General features: G+C 44.9%; 1 protein-coding gene across 4 annotated transcripts in view; it reads right to left on the bottom strand.

Annotated features, from left to right (window-relative positions):
• Positions 1-22433, bottom strand: part of TRAPPC8 (trafficking protein particle complex subunit 8) — a 1467367-nt gene that overhangs the window by 515279 nt on the left and 929655 nt on the right. For all 4 annotated transcript variants that reach the window (XM_078687367.1, XM_078687364.1, XM_078687365.1 and 1 more), the window contains one exon: positions 3901-4095. In XM_078687367.1, the coding sequence (XP_078543493.1) occupies positions 3901-4095 (195 nt within the window). The remainder of the gene's footprint in view (positions 1-3900; positions 4096-22433) is intronic.

The following is a 22433-nucleotide window of genomic DNA, read 5'->3' as shown; positions in this document are numbered from 1 at the left end:
ATACCTAGGTAACAAAAGTATTGGACAGCCTCGAGTTTATCCCCATCTAAAAAGAATGTTTTGTTTTTCTTCGTTTTCTTTCCACAGGTCATGGTCATTGTTTTGCCTTTGTTGATTTTAAGCTTTCTGCCAAGGATAAAATTATGAAATTTCTCAATTAGCCTTTGCAACCCATTTGCGGTCCTGGAGATCAGGACCGCGTCGTCCGCATATAAAAGGACGGGTATTTGCTTTCCATTAATAATAGGTGCATCGGCGTGAGATTCTTGTAAAAATTGGTCAACCTGATTAATAAAAAGGGAAAATAAAAGGGGGGCTAGCACGCACCCTTGTCGAATCCCTCTGCCAACTTTAAAAAAGGGGGTGCATTCGCCATCTGTTCCGAATCTGACCTTACTTGAAAGGCTACTGTACATTCTGGCCAAGAGGTGAATGATTTCGGGCGGGGCGCCCATGGCAAGTAGTGTAGGCCAGAGCAGTGCGTGTTCCACCAGGTCGAAAGCGGAGACTCAAAAACTCAAAAGTCTCAAAAAAGTCCACCAAAAAGTGACTGGATGTACCGCTCTCTCCGGATCTGCACTTGCTGGCGCGGAAAAAGAAAGAACTGAAGTCAGCGCGCGAGGGCGGAGTCTATGTAGCTACCGCGATGTCATCCCAGTGACCACTACGCGATGATGACGCGCAGGGGTACGGCTGAAGAAAAACTTTCTGGATCCAGTCTGACGCCTGGGGGTAAATCTAAGGTAAGGAATCTATAACTCACTGTTTCTTTCAGATATATGCCGCAGATCAAAACTTGAGTAGTCCTAGATTACAGTGGGAGAAAATGGATCTTAAAACTCTATACACATCCAGAGCAAAATTTACTGTGTATAAGCTTAAAACTTTCAACTCTGAAAAAGGTGATGAAGCGGGCACATTACTGGACATCCAAAGTAGGCAGAGAGAAGCGATGACTGCTATTTGTGCAGTTTGCAACAGTGTGAGTCGCCTGGTCAGATGGCCATAGGAGATTGTTGCAACGTTCGCAGAATACTAAAAAAGTCTCTACAACTCTTAATTAGTGAGGGACAGGAAATTTCAGGAAAGGTTCTTTGCTCGCCTGACACAGCCACAGCTCAATGAGGAGAGTATGGAGCTTTTAGATTGGGAAATTACTGAGGATGAAATAGCACAAGCAATTTCTGACCTTTCAAATAATCAACCCGCTGGGGAGGATGGCTTCCCAGGAGAACTTTCCAAATGAGTCCTGAAAGAGGTAGTGGACCGGTTTTATGAAGCTTACAAAAAAGCAAAAATAAAGACAGTATATTGCATCCCATTCCAATAAAGCATTGATCAAAGTCTTCCTGAATCCTGGGACAGACCCAATACAATGTAATAGTTATCATCCGATTTCCCTACTGAATGAAGATATCAAGATCCTGGTGGGGATTTTGGCCAACAACCTAACAAAGGTATTTCATAGCTCATGCATAATACTCAGGTAGGATTTGACTGTGGAAGAGCGTCCCAAAACCACATAAGTACTCTGGCCACCTCCTTTGCTGTCCAAGGACTCTTAGAAAGAGAAATTAGCCCAATCACTTGAAGCAGAGAAGGCATTGATTAGATCGCATTTGATATGATCGATTTGATAAGATCACACTCTCCGGAGACTGGACTTTGGGCTAACGTTATTGCTACGACACCCCCTCCGCTCAGGTTAACTAAAGAGGTTTCTCATCCGACCTCTTCCCGACTGATAGAGGGAAACGCCAGGGATGTCCATAGTCACCTTTGTTATTCAAGTTCGCCTAGGAACCCCTGCAACAGCTATACATGAATTGCACAAGGTGATGCATGTCCCTACACCAGCACACCCTTCAAGATTTGTATTTATTGCGAACAATATACTGCTCACAATTACTGATTAAAATAGCTCCCTTCCAGACCTATGTCAGCTATAACAGACTTTTCAGCTATATCAGGTTACAAAGTCAATTGGCACAAGAATGTGGCCTTACCCATGTCGACCACCAGATTGAAGTACGCTGCAGCAAACTAAGGTTCCAATGTAAACCAGACAAGCTTAAATACTTGGGGATATATGTTAGGAGAAGGGATCTTGAAAGAATCATCCCAGGTTATCTAAATCAAATCATAATTAAAACCAGTATGCATTATGAAAAGTGGTCAAAGCTGAATAGATCACTAAGAGGTGCAATATAGACAGAGAAGATGGTAGTGGCTCCTCGCTTTACATTAGGTTACTGCTGTCTGTCAGCACCTTGCACTTACAATCGACTGACAAAGGAATTAAGGTCTTTACTTGGGGTAAAATTAAGAAAAAGCTGAAAATTTGTCAAATAATAGCTCATAGAAGATGTGGTGAGGTGGGTCTGGCCTGTATTGAACACTACTATACAGCACTCCAGTTATCACAGCTAGTGTATATGTGGCCTAAATTGATAGATGGTCCCATCGCACTGGGTCCATATAGAAAACAAAATCATAAATGGGGGAAAAAACCTGCAGGTGCTGTAGAATTATAAAACACAGACATCACAGAGTAAGAATCCTATGATCTAACCAACGGTGGCAACCTGGATATACTCTCAAACTGTTGAAAATTGATGCACAACTGAATACCCAAGCAGTTGTATGAAATAATACAGTAAATATGCGGGGACAGACCCGTGTGTGAGGGGTAGAGGAGGGCAGCAATTTTTACAGAGTTTATTGAGGGTGAAGCGGCTGTAGTAGTTGAGAATCTCGAATCAATTCTGTCTACTCTTGCACAACTGCAAAGAGCTACAACGTTGTCATCTTCAAATGGTAACCCTTGTTAACCACACCCTTTCCAATCTCATATATTGCTACCTATGAACTTTACCCAAACGCATATCGCTCTGACATATCTTACAGGTCATAAATCGATACCATTGTTCAGTGGTGACATATCCTGCACATGATCTGAGAGGGTGTTTTTATCTCCGCCCCGGCTTTCTTCGTCTGGTCTCCCCTTTTATTCCATTCTTCCCATTCCACCCCGGTTATTCCTTTTTTGACTTCCGCCATCCATACAGGTGGCTACAAATTTCTGTGAGAGACATCTAGGACTTTCACCGCTGACCCGCCTTCCCTAATCCTTGTTCTTTTTCGCTGTATAAGCTATAGACCACAAATGATGAATAATCTCCACCTACTCCACTCGTCAAATATAACCATTTTAGAAATGTACCGTGGAGAGCATGCAGAAATGTATATTAGTGATTCCAAGTTTTTCTTTAATTTTATTTTTTTCTAGTTTCTCTTCTTTCTTTTTCTTTCTTTCTTAGTGTTCTTATCTTCTCCTTGGGAACCAGAGCACTGCTTAGGTTTAACCATGTTTTATGGGACGTGACCCAGAGGCTGGTAGCTTCGGGCACCCAAGAAACTGCATATCTCCTTTACAAACTGTGCAGGGTGATAGCATGTGTTATGTTGTGATGTGATGTACAATCTAGACTACTGACGTCCCGTTCTTTCTAGATTCTTAATATGTGCTGCTTTGTTTATACTTCCCAGTATTATGTGGTTGTGCATTCATGTTACAGCACCATACTTAAAAGCCTTTTTAGAAATGCTTAGAGTTTAAATTAATTTTAATATATGGGCATTTACTTCTCCATCCACTACAAGGAAGGCATCTAGAAGTCAGCAAAACATTTCTGTATTGCAGTAATAGGACTAATCATTGTAAAAATCACACTACTCATCTGTAATACATTGCCCCTCTATAAAAGCACGGTGCTAAAAAAAATAAAAAAATTGAGCACTTCATAAACTCAAATTTCTTATGCCAGCATATTGAGCAACTTTTTCCAGATTCAGGCAACTGTTTGAAACAAGATAATCCCCGGATTGTCAATACTTTACCTTGAACCACAGCAAGTGGAAATCTAGAGTTATCCGAATAACTACTCAAGCAGTACTGTGTGGGCTGAAAATTAGGTGGTATTATTCCTTTATTAACTACAGTGACAACTTGCTCTTCAAGTTCTCTCCATTGCTGTGAAGATTCATAGTCATACTCCTGATCCAGGCTAATGTGCGTCGAGGCCTGCTTTTCACCTGAAGACAAGACAATAATTTAGCAATTAGACACAAACAAAATAGCAGTAAAACATTATTCAGACAACAATTCTTGGTTTGTTTCTAATGCAGTGGGTGTGCCTATTGAGGAGACAGTATGAAAACTCTGACTACGGTGTACCATATGTCCTTTATTTTAATGGAATGTCTTATTTGGAGTAATTGTCCGCTGTATGTAAATTATGCTTTTGGTACAGCATCTGTCAGTAATATCCGTGTTGCCTTCTAACATGGTGCAGCTACGTACATATGACATCTGTGGGGCATACAGCATTGTGGCTACGGTGTGTGGTGGAAACTTCCTCTGAGATGCCCATTGCGACCTGAACGTCTGCTTCCAGGACCTACGCTGAAGAACAAGTTACTTACCTTCGATAATGCCTTATCTAGTAGAGACTATCTAGCCGCAGATTCCTTACCTCCGAATGTTCCCCAGGTGTCAGATTAGACCCAGAAACTTTTGGTAATACCCCTGTGGGCCGGTAGGAGGCGCTGTTCGGCTCCGAGTGACATTGTCCACGCCTGAGGTGATGTGCGCGGAGCCTATATAGGTTCCATCCCAGCACACTGATGTCAGTTTTTTTCGCACCTTTCCAGGTCCTGAATGATGACGCTCCTTTTTCTCGTTAGATGACTTTGACGGACGGAGTGATGTTGAAGACCTCTTCAAATGTTAACTTTATTTTTATTGTGGGACTTACCCGAACGTCCGGACTAATTCTACTAAGATCAATGGGTCTGTGACCAATCCCAGGACCTTCCTATTGACTCGGATTGAGACTGTCATGGCCTGGCACGTCAGCGGCAAGGAGCTTGAGAGATCACTCCCTCAAAGACGTGGGGTGCATGGCGCGGCAGTCATCACGTTGTGGTCACGGTCAAGACACCAGGAGGAAACAGGATGCAGGTAAGGGACTGACATCTGTGGGTGACAGGTGCCACAGGGCCTGAAGCCAGATTTCCTAATGGACATCCCTGCAACACCAGGTAAGGATCCCCAAAAACTTTGACAAAGAGTCGAAAAAGGTCAGTCAAAAAAGGGCTGGGGGTATCTCTCTCCGGATCTGTGCTGATTGGCACGAAAAGAAAAGAACGGACGTCAGCGAGCTCAGGTGGTGCCTACATAGGCACTGCATACGTAACAACCGACACAGACGTCACACTGCGGCGAATGACTCCACCTACCTGCGTGCAGGGGGACATGTTGATGAAAAACTTTCAGATCCAGACTGATGCCTGGGAATAAGTCTAAGGTAAGGAATGTGTGGCTAGAAGTCTCTATCAGATACTTATTTTAGTTCAAAGGGAACTATACCAAAGAGCAGTGACGAGTTGACAATTAGTAAAATGGCGTTATCAATGCTTATATCTCAAGATTATTAATTTGAGGAGGAAAAGGATTACTAAGGGGAAAAAGGATTTACATTTATTAATGACGGAGAGACCCCAAGAACAAGCGTGCTACCATTGACAAATTGGAGAAGATGGATCAATTTTGAGAGAGTAGATATGAATACGCATTTATATAGCGCATGGCTACCCAAAGGCATTGCAGCGCATTTGTGACACCTAATCATTCTTCTCTGATCAAGGAAAAAGAAAGGTTTTCAGCTGTTTCCTGAAATAGAGATAGTTAGGTTCAAGACGAATAGAGTCAGAGAGCTGGTTACAAAATGTTGCAGCGTGAAGAGAAAAACGTCGGCCACCCATCCTTGCCCGTTTAATCCTAGGGATTGTTAGAAGTTTTTTATTGTTAGATCTAAGTGTCCGGGAAACCTGATATAATTGCAGCATAGGCTGAATCAGAGGTGGTCCGTTGTCGGTAATGGACTTATGAACAGTGCACATGGCCGTAAACCAGATCATTTGCTGCACTGGGAGCCAGTGCAACTGACAAAGTGCTGACTTAGAGTTCCACTTTGGCACATTCATTAGAAGTCGGGCGGCACAATTCTGGACGATCTGTAGAATCTTAATAGTTCCCTGAGGTGCGCCCAGGTAAATCGCATTGGCATAATCTAGCCACGATAAAATAAGGGCTTGAACCAACAGACGTCTAGCTTCAAAAGGAAGGAGAGGCAGAATCTTCCTTATCAATCTAATCAGACCACAACAGGTAGCAGCAACTTTACGCGATTGTACTGAGAAGCTAAGATTAGGGTCCAACCATACGCCCAGACTCTTCATTTGTTTCTTTGGTAGAGGGGGAGGGGCAAGACAGCTAGGCCACCAGGGGTCTAAATTCATAGGGGCCCGTGTCCTAGCATCATAATTTCCGTCTTGGAACCATTGAGTCTGAGAAAAGATGAATCCATCCATACAGATACTTTGATCAGACAAGAGGTAAGGTTCATGACACTAGTATCATGTCGGCTGAGGGACACCACCAACTGGGTGTCATCAGCGTAGGTGACCAGCTGGACCCCCCAGGGAAGCACAACGTCCGCAAGGGACCTCATGTAGATATTGAACATGGTAGGGCTTAATGAAGATCCCTGGGGGACGCCATACTGCAGAGGAATCTGTTTCGAAAGAACATCCTCTTCAAACACCGCAAAGGATCTATCAGAGAGAAAGGACTGGAACCACTTAAAGGCAGTCCCCGCTACACCCAGCTCCCTCAGTCTTTGAATCATGATAAGATGATTTACTGTGTCGATGAATGGGAAGAAGAAATGCGTTACTTACCTGTAACTGCAGTTATCCAGTATTGGTGTCTTTCATAGATTCACATGCCTGAATCATTCCCCGTCGGCGAGATGGGAGTCTCCGGTACATAGAAAAGTAATGTCCTATAGACATATATATAGAAAAATAGGCCTACGGGCCTCGCCTTAGTAGCCTATCTATGTCCTTTTGTAAAAAGGACCAAACTCCAGAAGGTAGCCAATCAGCTATCACCTCCCTCTAGAACCTTCCTGTCAGGAGCTTCAGTCTCTCAGATTTTCGTACGCACCAAGCTAGGTAGGCGTAATACTGTTAGAGAGATAAGTGAGTCCTTCCAGGGGAGGCGGGAGGGTTGCATGAGAATCTATGAAAAACACCAATACTGGATAACTGCAGTTACGGGTAAGTAACGCATTTCTTATCCAGTATTATGGGTGTCTTTCATAGATTCACATGCCTGAATCAGAGTAGCAAGCAATACATTATGCACATGTCTGATGGAACAGCATACACCAGTCTGTACACAATACATATCATCCGACTATGAGCCATCAATAAATAACAAGAAATAAGTAAATAAATGTGCATACCAGCGAAGGATGGTGGGAAGGAGGAAGGCTCACCTCATTGGAACAGATGGCGAAGCACAGCATGGCCCACTGCTGCATCCTGCATCAGTTCCGTATCCAGGCAGTAGTGCCTGGTGAAGGTATGCGGCGACTTCCATGTCGCCGCTCTGCAAATGTCCAGTATTGGCACCCCAGCGAACAGTGCAGCCGATGTGGACACAGCTCTTGTAGAATGAGCTCTTACTTTGGAGTGCAATGGCTGTCCGGCTCTGTCGTGGCAAAAGGCAATTGCCTAAGATATCAATCTTGAAATACTTTGTTTGGAAAGCGGCATGCCTTTCCTTGGTCTACTAAAAGCGATGAATAGCTGATTAGTTTTCCTGAAGTGTTTTGTCTTGTCAAGGTAAAATTTAAGACACCTCTTCAGGTCCAAAGAGTGCAGGGTTCTTTCAGCTGCAGTGCTAGGATTTGGGAAGAATGATCGGAGGACTATAGGCTCATTTAAATGGAAGTCCGACGGGACTTTAGGAATAAACCGAGGATTAGTTCTTAAAACCACTCTGTCTTCCTTAAACTGCATGAAGGGACTTTGCATGGAAAGAGCCTGTAGTTCACTGACCCTTCTTGCTGAGGTCAGTGCCAGTAGGAGGGCTGTTTTCCAGGAGATGTATTTGACGTCTGCCCTGTGAATGGGTTCGAAAGGGTGTTTCATCAATTGGTTGAGGACCACATTGAGATGCTATGTTGGTGGAAACCTCCGTGGCCGAGGAAAGGCTCTGTAGAGTCCTTTAAGGAACTGTTTTATTAATCTGTGTGACCAGAGAGAGGGCCCTTTTGAAGTTCTTGTATACCGTGAAATCGCCGCCAAATGAACTCTGATGGAGGCATGCGCAAGGCCCGACTGTGCCAGGTGTAGCAGGTATGGTAGTAGCTGCTCCGGAGTAGCCTGAAAGGGATGTAGATTTTTGTCCTTACACCAGATGCAAAAGCGTTTCCACTTTAAGGAGTAGGTTTTGTTTGTGCTCTCCGCTCTTGCCTTCGCGAGGACATCTTTGCACTCCTGCGGGATGTCTAGCTGGCAGAACTCTCGGTACTCAGGAGCCAAGCCGATAACCTGAGTGATTTCAGATTCGGGTGCTGTACTTGGCCGTTGGACATCGTGAGCAGGGATGGATGTTGAGACAGACGGATTGGTGGTTGAACTGAGAGGTGATGGAGGTCCGTGAACCAATGCTGTCTCGGCCAGAACGGGGCAATTAGAACCAGAGTGCAGTGCTCTATCTTCATCTTTCTGAGGACTCTTGGTATCAGAGGGAAAGGCGGAAAGGCGTACGCAAACACGTTGCGCCAGGCGATGGAAAATGCATTTCCGAGGGACCTTAACTGGGGATGCCAACTTGCGAAGTTGCGGCATTTGGCGTTCTCCCTGGTGGCAAAAAGGTCGATCTGCGGTGTCCCCATTCCGAAAAGATGTGATCGAGCAACTCTTGGTCGAGCTCCCATTCGTGGGACATAGATCTCTGTCTGCTTAGAGCATCTGCTATGACGTTGTTCTTGCCTGGGACATACTCCGCTTTTAACGTGATACTGTGGATCACAAGCCAGTTCCAGATTTTCTGCGATTCGCGAGATAGTGTGAGCGAACGCGTTCCTCCCTGCTTGTTCAAGTAGTGCATCGTCGTAGTGTTGTCGGTCCTGACGAGCACGGGGGAGTTCTTGATGCGCGGTAGGAAAGCCTGCAGAGCTAGAAAAACTGCCCTCAGCTCTAGGAGGTTGATATGGAGCTGCTTTTCCTGGTCCGTCCACTTGCCGCTGATCTGCAATTCCTGGAGGACCGCTCCCCATCCCTCTAGAGAGGCGTCTGTTGTTACCACATGTGGGGATGCAGGAAGCAGGAATGGAAACCCTTGTGAGAGGTTCTTGAGCGACCTCCACCAGAGTAAGGCCTTGGTCATTTGTTGAGTTATCACAATGCGATCCTCGAAAGAACCTGTGCTTTGAGTCCATTGTCTGGTCAAGGCCTCCTGCAGTGGGCGCATTCTGAGCCGACAGTGGGTAATAAGCAGGATACACGAGGACATCATCCCCAAGAGGGACTTGAAAGTTCGGACCAGTAAAGTTTTCTTCGATGCTACTGCGGTAGCCAGAGTGATAAGCTTCAGCTTTCTCTCCTGAGATGGGAATGCTTTTGAACATTCCGTATCCAATGTCGGCCCGAGAAAGGTAAGAACTCGGGAGGGCTGTAGAGTAGACTTCTCGTGATTGAGCGTCAGGCCCAGGTGCTGGAAAAGATTGAGACAGGCGCTGGAGGACTTGGCTGCGCCTTTCATAGATGGTGCTTTCACCAGCCAGTCGTCCAGATATGGGAAGACCTGGTGTCCATGCTGTCGTAGGAAAGCCACCACTGGAGAGAGGCACTTGGTGAATATCCGAGGTGCCGACTTGAGGCCAAATGGGAGGACACAGAATTGATAGTGTTGACCCGCCACTGCGAATCTGAGGAATTTCCTGTGGCCTTTGTGAATAGGGATGTGGTAATATGCGTCTTGCAGATCTAAAGACGTCATAAAGTCCCCTTCCTCTAGTAATCCCAGAATCTCCTGGATCGTAACCATGCGGAACGATTGACTCTTCAAGAATGCATTGAGTGCCCTGAGATCTAAGATGGGCCTCCATTTCTTCCCTTTCTTTTGTATCGGAAAGAAGCGGGAATAAAATCCCTTTCCTCTGTGAGCTGATGGTACTCGTTCTATTGCTCCTTTCTTCAACATAGAAGAGCCCTCTTGAAGGAGTAATCGTAAATTCCTGTGTTGCATTTTGCGAGGAGGAGTTGTCGGGGGCATTGATTTGAATTCCAATGAATGTCCGAATTGGATCAACTGGAGCATCCACCGATCTGCTGTAATTAATCTCCAATTGTCGAGGCAGTGTGTCAGTTTTCCTCCAAGTTTGAAAAAATGAGATTGTGGACGGACTGGCTGCTGGAAAAGGTCATTGGCGTCCACCAGTGGGTTTCCTTTGGTTTTTTCCCCTGTAGTTGGACTTTCCATACGAAGTCTGGCGACCTTGTTGCTGCTGACGCTGTTGGTATTGCGATCAGCCTTGATTATAGGAGTATGTGGATTTGTTTTGGCAAGATCCTCTGTAAGAGGATTGACCTCTTCCCCTGCTCCCTCGAAAGGATTGGCTCTTAAACTGTAGTGTGCCAAGCGCCCTTGCCGTGTCCGTATCTTTCTTGATCGTTTGTAGGGCCTCGTCGATTTTCTCCCCAAAGAGGTGTTGGCCATCGTAAGGCATGTCCAGTACCTTAGTTTGGACCTCTTGGCGAAAAGATGTAGCTTTAAGCCACCCCTTCCTTCGCAAGACCGCAGCCCCTGCCAGCTGTCTGAAGCCGGTCATTGCAACATCCATCGCACAATCAATACGTTCCGATGCTGATGTTTGGCCCTCTTTAAGGAGTGATAGAACCTCCTCTTTCACGGTATCTGGTAGCTCTGCCATATACGGAGCAATATCCGCCCACAATTGCCTGTTGTAGCGGCCCAGTAGCGCAATGGAATTAGCTACTTTCACAGTCATGGCCGACATGGTGGAAAAGCGTTTGCCAATACTGTCCAGTTTCCTGCCCTCCTTGTCCGGTGGAGCTGACAATGGAGATGACGGATTGCTAGAATTTTTCTGTGCCGCCTGGGTAACCACAGAATCTGGTTTGGGATGACCATTAAGGCAGGCTGGCGCTGTTGTTGGTGCCTTATACTTTTTGTCCAGCCGTGGTACCACTGCTGAGACTGAGGCTGGTGTCTGCATCAGCTGTTTTCCCTGCTCCCATATGTGGTCAATGATAGGAATTGATCTGGTTGTTTTCTTAACCGGGTCTTTAAAATCATACAGGAAACAGTCTGTTTCATGAGATTCTATTGTCATATGGAATCTTTTGGCCGCTCTCTCCACTAAGTTATGAAATCGCCAATGTCCACTGGCGGTGAGTCTGAGGTAGTGGGCTCAGGTGTGGCAGGAGAAGGAGCGATGTAGTCCTCATCATCTCCATGGTCAGACTGGTCATCACGGACCTCTCCATCCTCTGGTTCTTCAACTTCCTCGTCAGAAGACGGGATATCCTGCACTGGCTCTCTTTTCTGACGGATCACTAATGGTGATGGTCTAGGCCATGAAGATGGCGTCGGTCCAGATGTAGCTGAATTTGTCCCCATTGATGGAGCAGAGGACGATTCAGGAAATCGCCGTTTGTAGTCTTGAATCAAGAACTGCAGGTCTGAAACTATAGACACTGGAAGGCATACCATAGGCATGACTTGCATCTGGACTTGTGAATGTTCAGTCTCTTCTGTAAATTCCACTTCATCCCCCTCATCATCAGTGCTTTGGCACTTCACTATTAGGTGTGAAGGACTGGTAGCCTGTTCGTACAGATCCTCGTCTGATTCCTTGTCCTGCAGTAGGCGAGCTGGGGGCAACTTTTGCACCCTACTGGGAGACGTTAAGTCTGGTGTTATTGACTTTTTTTGTGTGCTTTTTTCCTACAGGGTTTGATGCAAACCGTCTGCTGGTGTTAATGGCCCTGTCGTCGATGGTGGGATCGTAGACGGCTGAATGGCAGCTGACGAAGGAGAAATCAGCTCCGATTGCTTCCATGGTGTCGACGATGACGTCGTCGAAGGTGTCGCCGTCGACTGAATATCAATTGTCGTCATTGGCGTCTTCGTCGACGGTACCTTCGTCGACGGCACCTTTGTTGACGGCACATTCGTCGACTGTGCACTCGTCGACGGTGCACTCGTCGACGGTGTCCTCATCGTCGTCGATGTCTTCGAGAGTTTCTATGTCGACGGCGTAGGCGTCGACGGTTTCGGCTTCGTAGTCGACACTGATGTCGACGTAGACGACGAAATCCTTATCGCCGTCGATGGCTTTTTAATGAGGATAATCGACGACACAGGCTTACCCGCCGTCGACGATGGAGTAGTCGTCGTCGAAGAGAAGGCTGACGACGCCGTCGTCGTCGACGTCGAAACAGACTGGAGACACAGTCTTCTTCTGCGCTGAGGAAAGCGTCGACGAAGTCGTCGTCGTCGACGGCGCAGGCTTCCTGAAGGCAGGAACCTCCTTGTCAGACGTTGTGGATTTTGCCTCTCAAGACTTTTTGACAGTCTTTTTAGGAGGAACGTCTGTAGGGCTAGGGGAAGCAACCCTTGGCCTCTTCAAGGATAATTTAGAGGAAACAGAAGCTATCTCACCGTCCTCTGAAGACTCCAGGTTGTTCTGGTTTTTAGCCTGTTCAACCAGAGTAATAGTCGTCCTTCTCTGTCTTTTAGAGTTTTTGTAGAGAATGTTCGACAAATTATACATTCTTTTGGAGTATGATCCGGATAAAGACAGTATAAGCAGGTTTCATGCTTATCATCAATATGGAGCCTCTTCTTACCACAAGAAGAGCAATCTCTGAAGAGACCCTTCTTCTGTTGATCAGCCATGGTAGAATTATGAAGAAAATATCCAATTTCTGTGAAGAAAAGAGTTTAAACAAGGAAACCTGAGGAGAACTCAGGTGGAGACTCCCTAGCACAACGTGCGGTAGAAAATCTGAGAGACTGAGGCTCCTGACAGGAAGGTTCTAGAGGGAGGTGATAGCTGATTGGCTACCTTCTGGAGTTTGGTCCTTTTTACAAAAGGACATAGATAGGCTACTAAGGCGAGGCCCTTAGGCCTATTTTTCTCTATATATGTCTATAGGACATTACTTTTCTATGTACCGGAGACTCCCGTCTCGACGAAGGGGAATGATTCAGGCATGTGAATCTATGAAAGACACCCATAATACTGGATAATGATTAGTTAAAAAAGAGTACCAAATGGTAGTTGCTTTGCCAACAAAGAACAGAATTCTTGAGTATAAAAAACACACAACTGGGAAGTGGCTAGTTCCTCTATTTTAAAGGTTTCTTTTGTTTAGTCTTAAAATTTTCCATATTCGATTTGCAAAACTTAAGAGTGCTTCAAGCAAATAGCCTTATTATATGGATAGCTTGTTCTTCAAATTGCAGTTTGAGCTCCGATGAACACTAGACTTCAGTAAACCAAGGCACAATTTTATTTTTACTTTACTGTTTGTATTTGGTCAGTGTTATTTGATCTGAAACAGTGTTAGCCCAATTAGAATAATTAATGTGACATTAGCTCTGCCTATACGGGCTAGGACAAGTGGGGTAGATTTCTGAAGGAGGGAAAGATGGCAAGAGTGCTGTTTTTCTAGATTTCCCTAGAATGTGTAACAATGTAATCTAAGCTCACCAGGAAGCCCAATCACCTAGCAAGTAGGATAATTTGAGAGGAAAACAGAGTGGTCTGACAGAGGTATATGGGGCGAGAGTGAAGGACAAGAAATTCTGTCTTCAGGGTATTTACCTTTAGAGAAAGATTTACCATCCACCTTAACAGGAAGTCAGGAAAAGATTTTAATTCAAAGAGGCAATCCCAGGACGATACCTTCGAGTACAGGAAGGTGCCACTTGCGTATTGGTGCATGGAGATTTGTTTTTCTTCTTGCAGAGATACACCGTTTCCTTGTTGATATTGATGAACATAGAGACAGAACAAAGCCCTGCAGAATCTCACAGAAGAGTAAGACTTGAATACAAAATGGTTACTTACCAGTAGGAGTAGTTTTGCAGCTTGAAGAATTTTCTGAATTCACATGCTGTGCATCATTCCGCCATTTAGCGGTTGGGTCCGGAAATGTCTTTTTTTCTTCTTCTTGTTTTGGTCGCTGTCGACCACCATTTGGTGCCAGGTATGTCCCCTGTGTGACGTCAGACGGTATCCTGGAGGTCGACATGCGTGGTGGCCATCTTCGGATTCTTTTTTCTGTTATTATTGTTTTTGTAACCCTTAAGATGGCTTGAGAAATACTGATATAATCCTTTGCTTCCCCACCTGTTTGTTTTCCTTATAGGGGAGGCAGGGTGGGTCGCATGTGAATCCAGAAAATTCTTCAAGCTGCAAAACTACTCCTACTGGTAAGTAACCGTTTCATTTTGCAGCGTGAATCCTTTTGTGGATTCACATGCTGTGCATCTGATTACGTAGCGGATTCTCCTGTGTCTGGGAGGGTGTGGTGTTAGAAGACCTTGCAAACAGGTGTTGAAGCACCCTTTGTCCAATTTGAGCTTCCTTATTCATTTGTATGTCCACACAATAATGTCTTGTAAAGGTGTGTGGTGATGCCCATGTTGCTGCTGCACAAATGGAATCAATGGGTACAATAGCCATAAAAGCTAGTGTTGCTCCTTTCTTTCTAGTGGAGTGAGCAGTTGGTTGCATTGTGTGTTCCTTTTTGGAATTGGAGTAACATATTTGGATGGCTTGTATTGTCCATCTTGCAATAGTTGCTTTTGTCAACTCTGACCCCGTGTTGGTGTGTGCATAGGCGACAAACAATTGCTTTGTCTTCCTGATTTGTTCAGTTTTCTGCAAATAGTATAGTAAAGCCCTCCTTACATCCAGGGTATGGAGGCTTCTCTCTCCTTTAGTTATTGGGTCTTTGAAGAAAACCGGCAGGAGCAGGTTTTGATTTAAATGATACTTAGATATCACTTTTGGCAAAAACTGTGGATTGTTTTTTAGGATTACTTTATCCTTATGAATTTGTAAGTAGGGTTATTGTATTGTTAACACTTGCAGTTCACTTACTCTTCCTAGTGATGTTATAGAAATGAGAAAGGCGGTCTTTAGAGTAATATGCTTGAGGTCCGCTGCATACATGGGCTCGAAGGATTTTGTCATTAGTTGAGAAAGTACTGTATTTGAGCTCCATGTGGGTATGGGAACAGCTCTTGGAGGAGATCTTCTTTTTGCTCCTTCTAAGAACCTTTTGATGACTGGTCTTGTAAAAAAGCTTTTGATGATTTTCCTCTTGACTATGCCACTATGGCCGCAAGGTGCACTTTAAGGCTGCAAAAGGGGATGTTGCTGTCCAAGAGGTAAGTAAGATATGTGATAACTGTTTCTTGTGTATTGATTGAACTAAATTTGTTGTTAGAGGTGCACCATGTAGTGTATTCACTTCCATTTTGCTGTATAGCAGTTTCTTACGGAGTGCTTGCTTCCCTTAGAACTTCCATAGTTCGCGGAGACAGGTTGAGATGCTCAAACTATGTACTCGGGCACGGAGATGCTAGCTGTAGTGTCGCCGGTTCTGGGTGGAAAATCTGGCCCTGCTGCATTGTTAGCAGGTTTTTTCTGCTTTGATCCTGACCATCTCTCCCTTGGACAGTTCTAGGAGGGTTGAGTATCCTGTTTGTCTTGTCCATTGAGTGGCAATGAGAATCATATTTGTTCCTGGGGTTTTTGCTTTTTGTAACACTTTGCATCAGGGGTATTGGTGGAAAGGTGTAAGCAAATGTCTGTGACCAATTGAGTGAAATTGCATTTCCCTTTGATAAGTGATGTGGAAACCTCGAGGCAAAGCATTGGCATTTCTTGTTCTGTATTGTTGCGAACAGATCTCTCACTGGTGTTCCCCAGATGTTGAATAGATATTGTACTGTCCTCTACTTCAACTCCCATTCTTGGGAGCAGTTGTTTTGTCTGCTCAGTTGGTGTGCTGTAATGTTGTCTATTCCTGGTATGTACTGACTGCGGTTTGATCTTTTGAAGTATTGCCCATTGCCAGATTTCCTATGCAAGTTTGGTTATGGGAAAATACTTTGTCCTACCCTGTTTGTTTAGGTAGAACATTGGTGCTGTATTGTCGGTTTGGATTAAGATGTTCTTCCCCTGAATATGTTTCTGGAATGCCTTGATTGCCAGAAAAACAGTTTAGTTACAAGAAGTTGATGTGTTTTGTGGAGCCCTGTTCGCTCCATTGAACATGAACTTTTAGCTGGTTGAAGTGTGCACTCCATCCGTTGAGTGATGCATCTGTGGTGAGTGTCACAGATAGAGGTGAGTTCCTAAAGGTCTCCCCTGTGCTATGTTGTTGGATGTCCACCATTGTGTCTGTGCCTGTACCCTTTGTGTAACAACCACTAGATCCTCCCAACTTCCTGTGGCTTGAGATAAGATGTTGGTGAGCCATTCTTGGAATGGGCGTATGTGTTGGCGAGCGTGAGGGGTAAGTGGGATGCATGATGCCATCATGCCCATTAGTTTCATTACACTCCTCACTGTCAGAGCCTAACCCCTCTGGTAGAGGGTTGTTTCGTTGTGGATAGCTTGTATCCTGGCCTGTGTGGGGTAAGCTTTTGTGTTTGTTGTGTTTAGGCTTGCTCCTAGGAAGGTTTTCTCTCGTTCTGGTGCTGTAGAAGATTTCTTGTGGTTTATTGTGAAACCCAGGTCTTGTAGCTTTTGAATCGTTTTTTAACATGATTGTGACATGTCTGTTTCGAGTGTCCCCTTATTAGCCAGTCGTCAAACTAAGGGTAGACGTGGATTCCTTCTTTTCTCAGGTGTGCCGCCACTGCGCCTAGACACTTTGCGAACAACCGTGGAGCAGATTTTATGCCGAATGGGAGTACCTTGAATTGGTAGTGTGTTCCGTTGTGCAGGAATCTTAGGTACTTTAGGTCTTTTGTTCATAGCGATATGTAGGTAGGCGTCCTTGAGGTGTATTGTTGCCAAGTAATCCCCTTTTTGAATTTGTGGGATTATTTCCTGGAGGGTACACATTTTGAAGCGTTGTGTTCGTATGAACTTGTTTAGGAATCTTAAGTCCATGATTGGTCTTAGAATTTGATCCTGGTTTGGTACTAGGAAGTATGGCAAGTAATTTCCTTGAGAACCATTCTTGTGTTGGAACCTTTTCTATTGCCTGTTTGAGGTATAGCTCTTTGATCTCTGTGTTTAACAGTGTCTGTTCTGCTCTTGTTAATGGATTTGTAGGTGTTGTTCTTGTGAACTCCATGCAGTATCTGTGTTTTATCAAATGTAATATCCAATTGTCTGTTGTGAGCCTTTTTCGTTGTCTGTGGAAAAAGGATATCCTTCCCACCAACGGTGTTTTGTGTGGGTCCTTTTTTGGAATTAAGTCAGTTAGACCCTGTAGGACTTGGCCCTTTTTGGCTAAAGTCCCTAAACTTTTTTCTTTTCCCCAGACCTTTTTTAGGTTTCACCTATGCAGCGCGCATGCGCTGCTTAGAAAAAAGACCTTTAGCCATCGGTTTCCTTTTTCGCCAAAAAACGTGCACGCGTTCAATTGCCTTTAATGGCAACACGTGCATGTTTGGCGATTACCTTGCGGGAGCGAGCAGCTGGCGCCATATGTTATCAATTATCTCGCCTTGCAGCTCGCTCTCACAAGGGAATCGTGCAGGAGCCCTCCTCTCTCCCATCCCCCTGCTACCGCTCGAGGCGCGCACGCGCGCTTGTGTTAGTTAAGTATGTAAGCAGCATACACCCTTTTACTTTCAGAGCAGCCCGCTGTTTGTTCCATTGGACGTCACTTGTGTGCAGCCAGTGGGTGGGGGAGGGGGGGGGGGGGGTAAAAACACACGAGAAGAAAGAAACCAATGTCATGCATGGAAACCTCTTCGACAGGAGGTTGACTCCGGTAACATTGGAGCTAGAGGCACTTAGCGCGCATTGCTTCTTTAATTCCCATTTTTCTTGAAATGTGGTTACTCTTAGTTATAGTAACACAAACGTGACAAACTGTAAAATGCCCTTCGGAAGATGTGATGGGGTGTAATTTCCACAGCTGCCAAATTTGGTACTGGCCACTGAGGAACCTGGCTCACGTCCCAGCAACAGCTCGCCTTGCTTTAATTCTTGGCTAAAGAAATCACTTCTACCCGGTCCTCGAGAAACACGGACCATTTGTGTTAGAATCTTAGCACATGTGCGCCATATAACACTGAAGAAAAAAATGAAAACACCCAAGGTAACTTAACGAGGAACTGGGAAACTTGAGAGCTCGGTAAAGCGGCGATTAATATGCATTCTTTAGCTCAGATTTCAGGGGGAAGTGAAGTCAGCCCATCTTATAAATATGAGTACTGTGAAGCGAACAAGTTCGTTGCTAGGCACTAAATGAGGCCCCGGTCCCCTGTGTGTTTCTGGCTGGTCTTCCTTCTAGGGTTTCTCCCTGTTATGAAAGCCACTCTGACCAGATCCTTGCTAGTTAAATACTTGGGCTCTGTTGCTGCTGAACATGTAAGTACAGTGTACCTTATCAATGGCTTCTGGGTGCTAACATCGAGGACAGGTAGAGACACCTTGCACGCTTGAATGAACCAATTGTTGCTTTCTAGAAACGCTTGGCTCCTCCTGGACCCATGACGTGTAGAGCGCTTCCACCCACTGCGCTCGCGCCAGCTATGGCCTTTGCCACTGAAAACACCTGATATATAATACAACTGATCTTATCAATGTGCCAGCCAGTGGCTTAGCAACTGTGCCACGGCCCCACACACGAGCAAGGATAATGCCCCCTCCCCCGCTGAGCTTTGTAATAAAGCTCTGCTATCATTTGTTCCATAGGGCTGCTTGGAGACTGGGGTCCCAGAGCTATTGAACCTGCTGCGCTATTGATAGCTACGACCTGCTGCTATGGACACCTGTGCTGTGGGACGTGTTCGGGTTGCTTGTTGTTCTGCTGTGGCTCTTCTGGCTGGGGACTGATGTTCGATTCACTGGAAAACGGACACCACTACACAAAGAAACAAACTCTCTTCTAATGAGATAGAAGATGGCGCCTGCTCTTGTCCATGAGAGTTGGGCTACACAGTAAACTAGTGTGTACAACAAGGCTCCTGTGATGTCACACCCAAACTGAGTTAATAAATGCACACCTGCACCCTGACTGACATATCAACCGTTTTTCTCTCAAGTAAGGGTGAGGCCAGATCTTTAGGAGGGTGAGACATACAAGTGAATGGAGTTAGAAAACATCTTGGATTACATCAGAGGTGTAGCTTTGTGTCCACAGCCCCACCGCCTCACGATTTCTCTCCATTCACAGCTGTTAGACTAATGTTCTATAGTACTCCCTGAGAGGGATGGCACCCCTCAGGGGTTCCCAGCTTCAGAAATTCAGTTTCTTGACTATTGCACGAAGCCTATCCTGTGTTTTGGAATTATGGCTGACAACTTCTGAAAGGCCCTACTGTCCCTATGCAAATCTTTCTATATGTGTAGTATAGACTATGATTTTCTTTGTGCCTAGAGTCGAATAACTTCACTACTGCCTCTTGGTCTTGCAGCGACCTCTTTAAACTGTCTCCCCTTTCGGTGGGCCCTAACAATCAAATTTTTAGCTTTGTGCCCCTGTATCCGCTGTACAGTGGATCTATGACGATGTGGATTAGACATGAATAGAACTCTTCTCCCTTCATTAGATTACACAGGTGAATATTGTCTCTTGATCTGTTTTGAATTTTCCTATTTGTCCATCGGTGGTTTAGCCTGGATATCAAGGTGGCAATGAATATGTGCACAAGTTTCTCCAATGAGATTGTCTCTAGCTGGCTTTCTGCAGATTCCCCTGCATGGGGAGGGGGAAATAATTTCTTTTGCTTTTCATTGATCACATAATATTTATGAAAAGATGGGGAGTTAACTCTTTTTGTTACTATAAAAAGGAAAGCATGTGTAATTATTAACTGTAAGCGGGCTTTATCCATTTCCCTAACTTGTATCATGGAAATCACCCACATCACATGTCTTGTTCTTTCACCATGCATATGGATTTATTTTCACTCGTAAACAAAAGCCTTGTGTTTTTCTTATGCAAACGTTTGACCCTTTGGTGTGAAACATTTTCTTTGTCAAATTTTATGTATCCTTTTTTGTTGAGGCAAATTATGTGGACGAACAGAACTACTTGAGAGACATTTAGAGCACAAGGAAGGACCAAGGGGATTCTTGTGTGTCCAGACTGATTCACTTTTTCATAATAAGCAGTTTTTCCACAGCGTGACGAGAAATCTGTGGGTTTGCCATTTAGTTTGCAAAATAATTTCTTTGCTAATGATGAAGTCGATGATCTCTTCAATTAAGATTGCAAATTTCCTTAGTTTTGCAAGCCAAAAAAAATGTAGCCCGAGAGGATAAAACATGGGACTATTGAATTGGAAACTTCTCTGCAGTGCTACACGTTAGTTTCCTTGCTATGATTTTCCCCTTATGAATTTAAAGTGCTTGTTAAGCACTTTTAATCTTCTCCAGGTTATAATCTAGTTGTTTTACGTATCCATTTTTAAGGGGCAGATCACAGCAGTATATTTTATGCGCATAGCTCTGTGGGCTACTGCTTTTGTCACACAGATCCTTTTTTTTACTGTGCAGTTCATAATTTACCATAGAAATCTAGCTAAGAACTGCCATCAAATAGCTGCATGCAAACACTTGTGCATGCAGTAATATATTCAAATACTTAGGGCAGGATTACCAAACTTACTGATGGGTCTTACTCTTATAGTATTACAGACTTTCTACCGAATTTCAAGAGTAAGCCAGGACTTAGCACGGCATGCCTAAACTCTTATAAGGGCCAAAGGTGAGACCAATTGGCTATGCCAATGCTTGTTCTGACATGGGGTTGCCAACTTACATGCTTTGGACACTTTGCCACTACTAAATGCTTCCTGTATAAAGTGTAAAGGTAATTGGTTGTCCATGATTGGTATGTTTGCCTTACTAGTAAAGTCCCTAGTAAAGTGCACTAAGTGTGCCAGGGCTGGTAATGCAACTGTTATTAGTGGGCCTGCAGCACTATTTGTGCCAACTTATAAAGGGAACTCGGGCATGCCATTGCAGGGCCTCGGCGCAGTTTGTTAAATTGCCATGTTGTTCTGACAAGTGCACTGACTTGCCAGACCTTCCCCTTCCCCTTCTATGAACATCAGACACCCCTATGGTAGGTCTAGGATACCCCCCTGGGCAGGGTACAGTGCATGTGATAGGTAGGTCATGTACTAAGGTGTGTGCCATGTCCTGGCAGTGAAATAATCTCCATTTCGTTTTTCACTTTTGAAAGGCCATCTTGCCCATAGGACAGAATGGGGAGGCTGTGTAATATGCTTTCCAGCCTTTCTTCCTAAAAGCTTAAGATGGAACGGTGAAGTTTAGTATGTCTGAACTCACAGTGTAATAACACATCTTTTAATGAAGGTGGTTTTTGCACTGTGTGTTTAGAAGCCACTCTTTTAGAAGTGGCTGAGTTTTTGTGCTCTAACATTTCTTTGTGACTCTGACTGGCTGAAGATTGACTGTCTGGATTTGAAAGCGATAGGATCTGGGGAATATTTTGACCCTGGGGAGGAGGTGAGACAGCAACAGGCTGAACTGCATCTGGAGTGTAGGGGGAGGAGAAGCCCCTAGAGGTGAAGAGGCCTGGGTTGCTGCTATAAAACAATTGTCCCATCTCCTGCTGAGTGATTGAGAATCCAGCTCCCAATTAATCAAAGAAAGAAAGGTGTCACTGGCATAGAGGCACCCAGAACTGGTTTGAACAGAGGTTAGTGCCCCCTGAAACACAAAGACTTCAAAGCCACTGAGGGGTATAACTAGGAGAGATGAAGTCCCTGAACTTTGGAGAATGGCTTGATCAAGTGTGAACAAGACTGGAGCTACTTCGTGGTCAAGAGGACCTTTGCCGAGGAATAAACAACTGAAGAGACTGAAGGATAGGATTGACCCTTGCTCTGTGTTCTAGGGCTAGCCTGCAGTTTGCTGTTTAAACCAAGGAAAGGCTACAGTGACTTTGCTGTGCGTTGTGTCCCCCTGCTTGAAAGGACTTTGCTGTGTCCTGAAGTAACTTGTGCCCAAGGTGAGCTGGCTCCCTGTTTCGGAAACACAGGAACACAAAAGTTTCCATGAGAGTCTCAGCGACGCTGTGTGTGCATGCTTGTTGCAGCCTGAGACCCTCGTAAGGCGTAGCCTGTGATCGTGGGCACCTGGAGTCCAAGCAAGGATCAGCGATGCGGTGTGCCTTTCCTTTGTGCAGCTTGAACCAGTTTGTGAGGATTGTTCAGTGATCTTGTGCACGAGAATCCAAGTGAATTTCATCGACACTGTGTGAGTTACGCACCGTGAGACCTTTGTGAGGATTTGCCTAGTTATTGTGTG

Source organism: Lissotriton helveticus, chromosome 4_1, assembly GCF_964261635.1.
Source record: "Lissotriton helveticus chromosome 4_1, aLisHel1.1, whole genome shotgun sequence".
NCBI classification, from domain to species: domain Eukaryota; kingdom Metazoa; phylum Chordata; class Amphibia; order Caudata; family Salamandridae; genus Lissotriton; species Lissotriton helveticus.
This window is presented reverse-complemented; position numbering and strand designations above follow the sequence as displayed.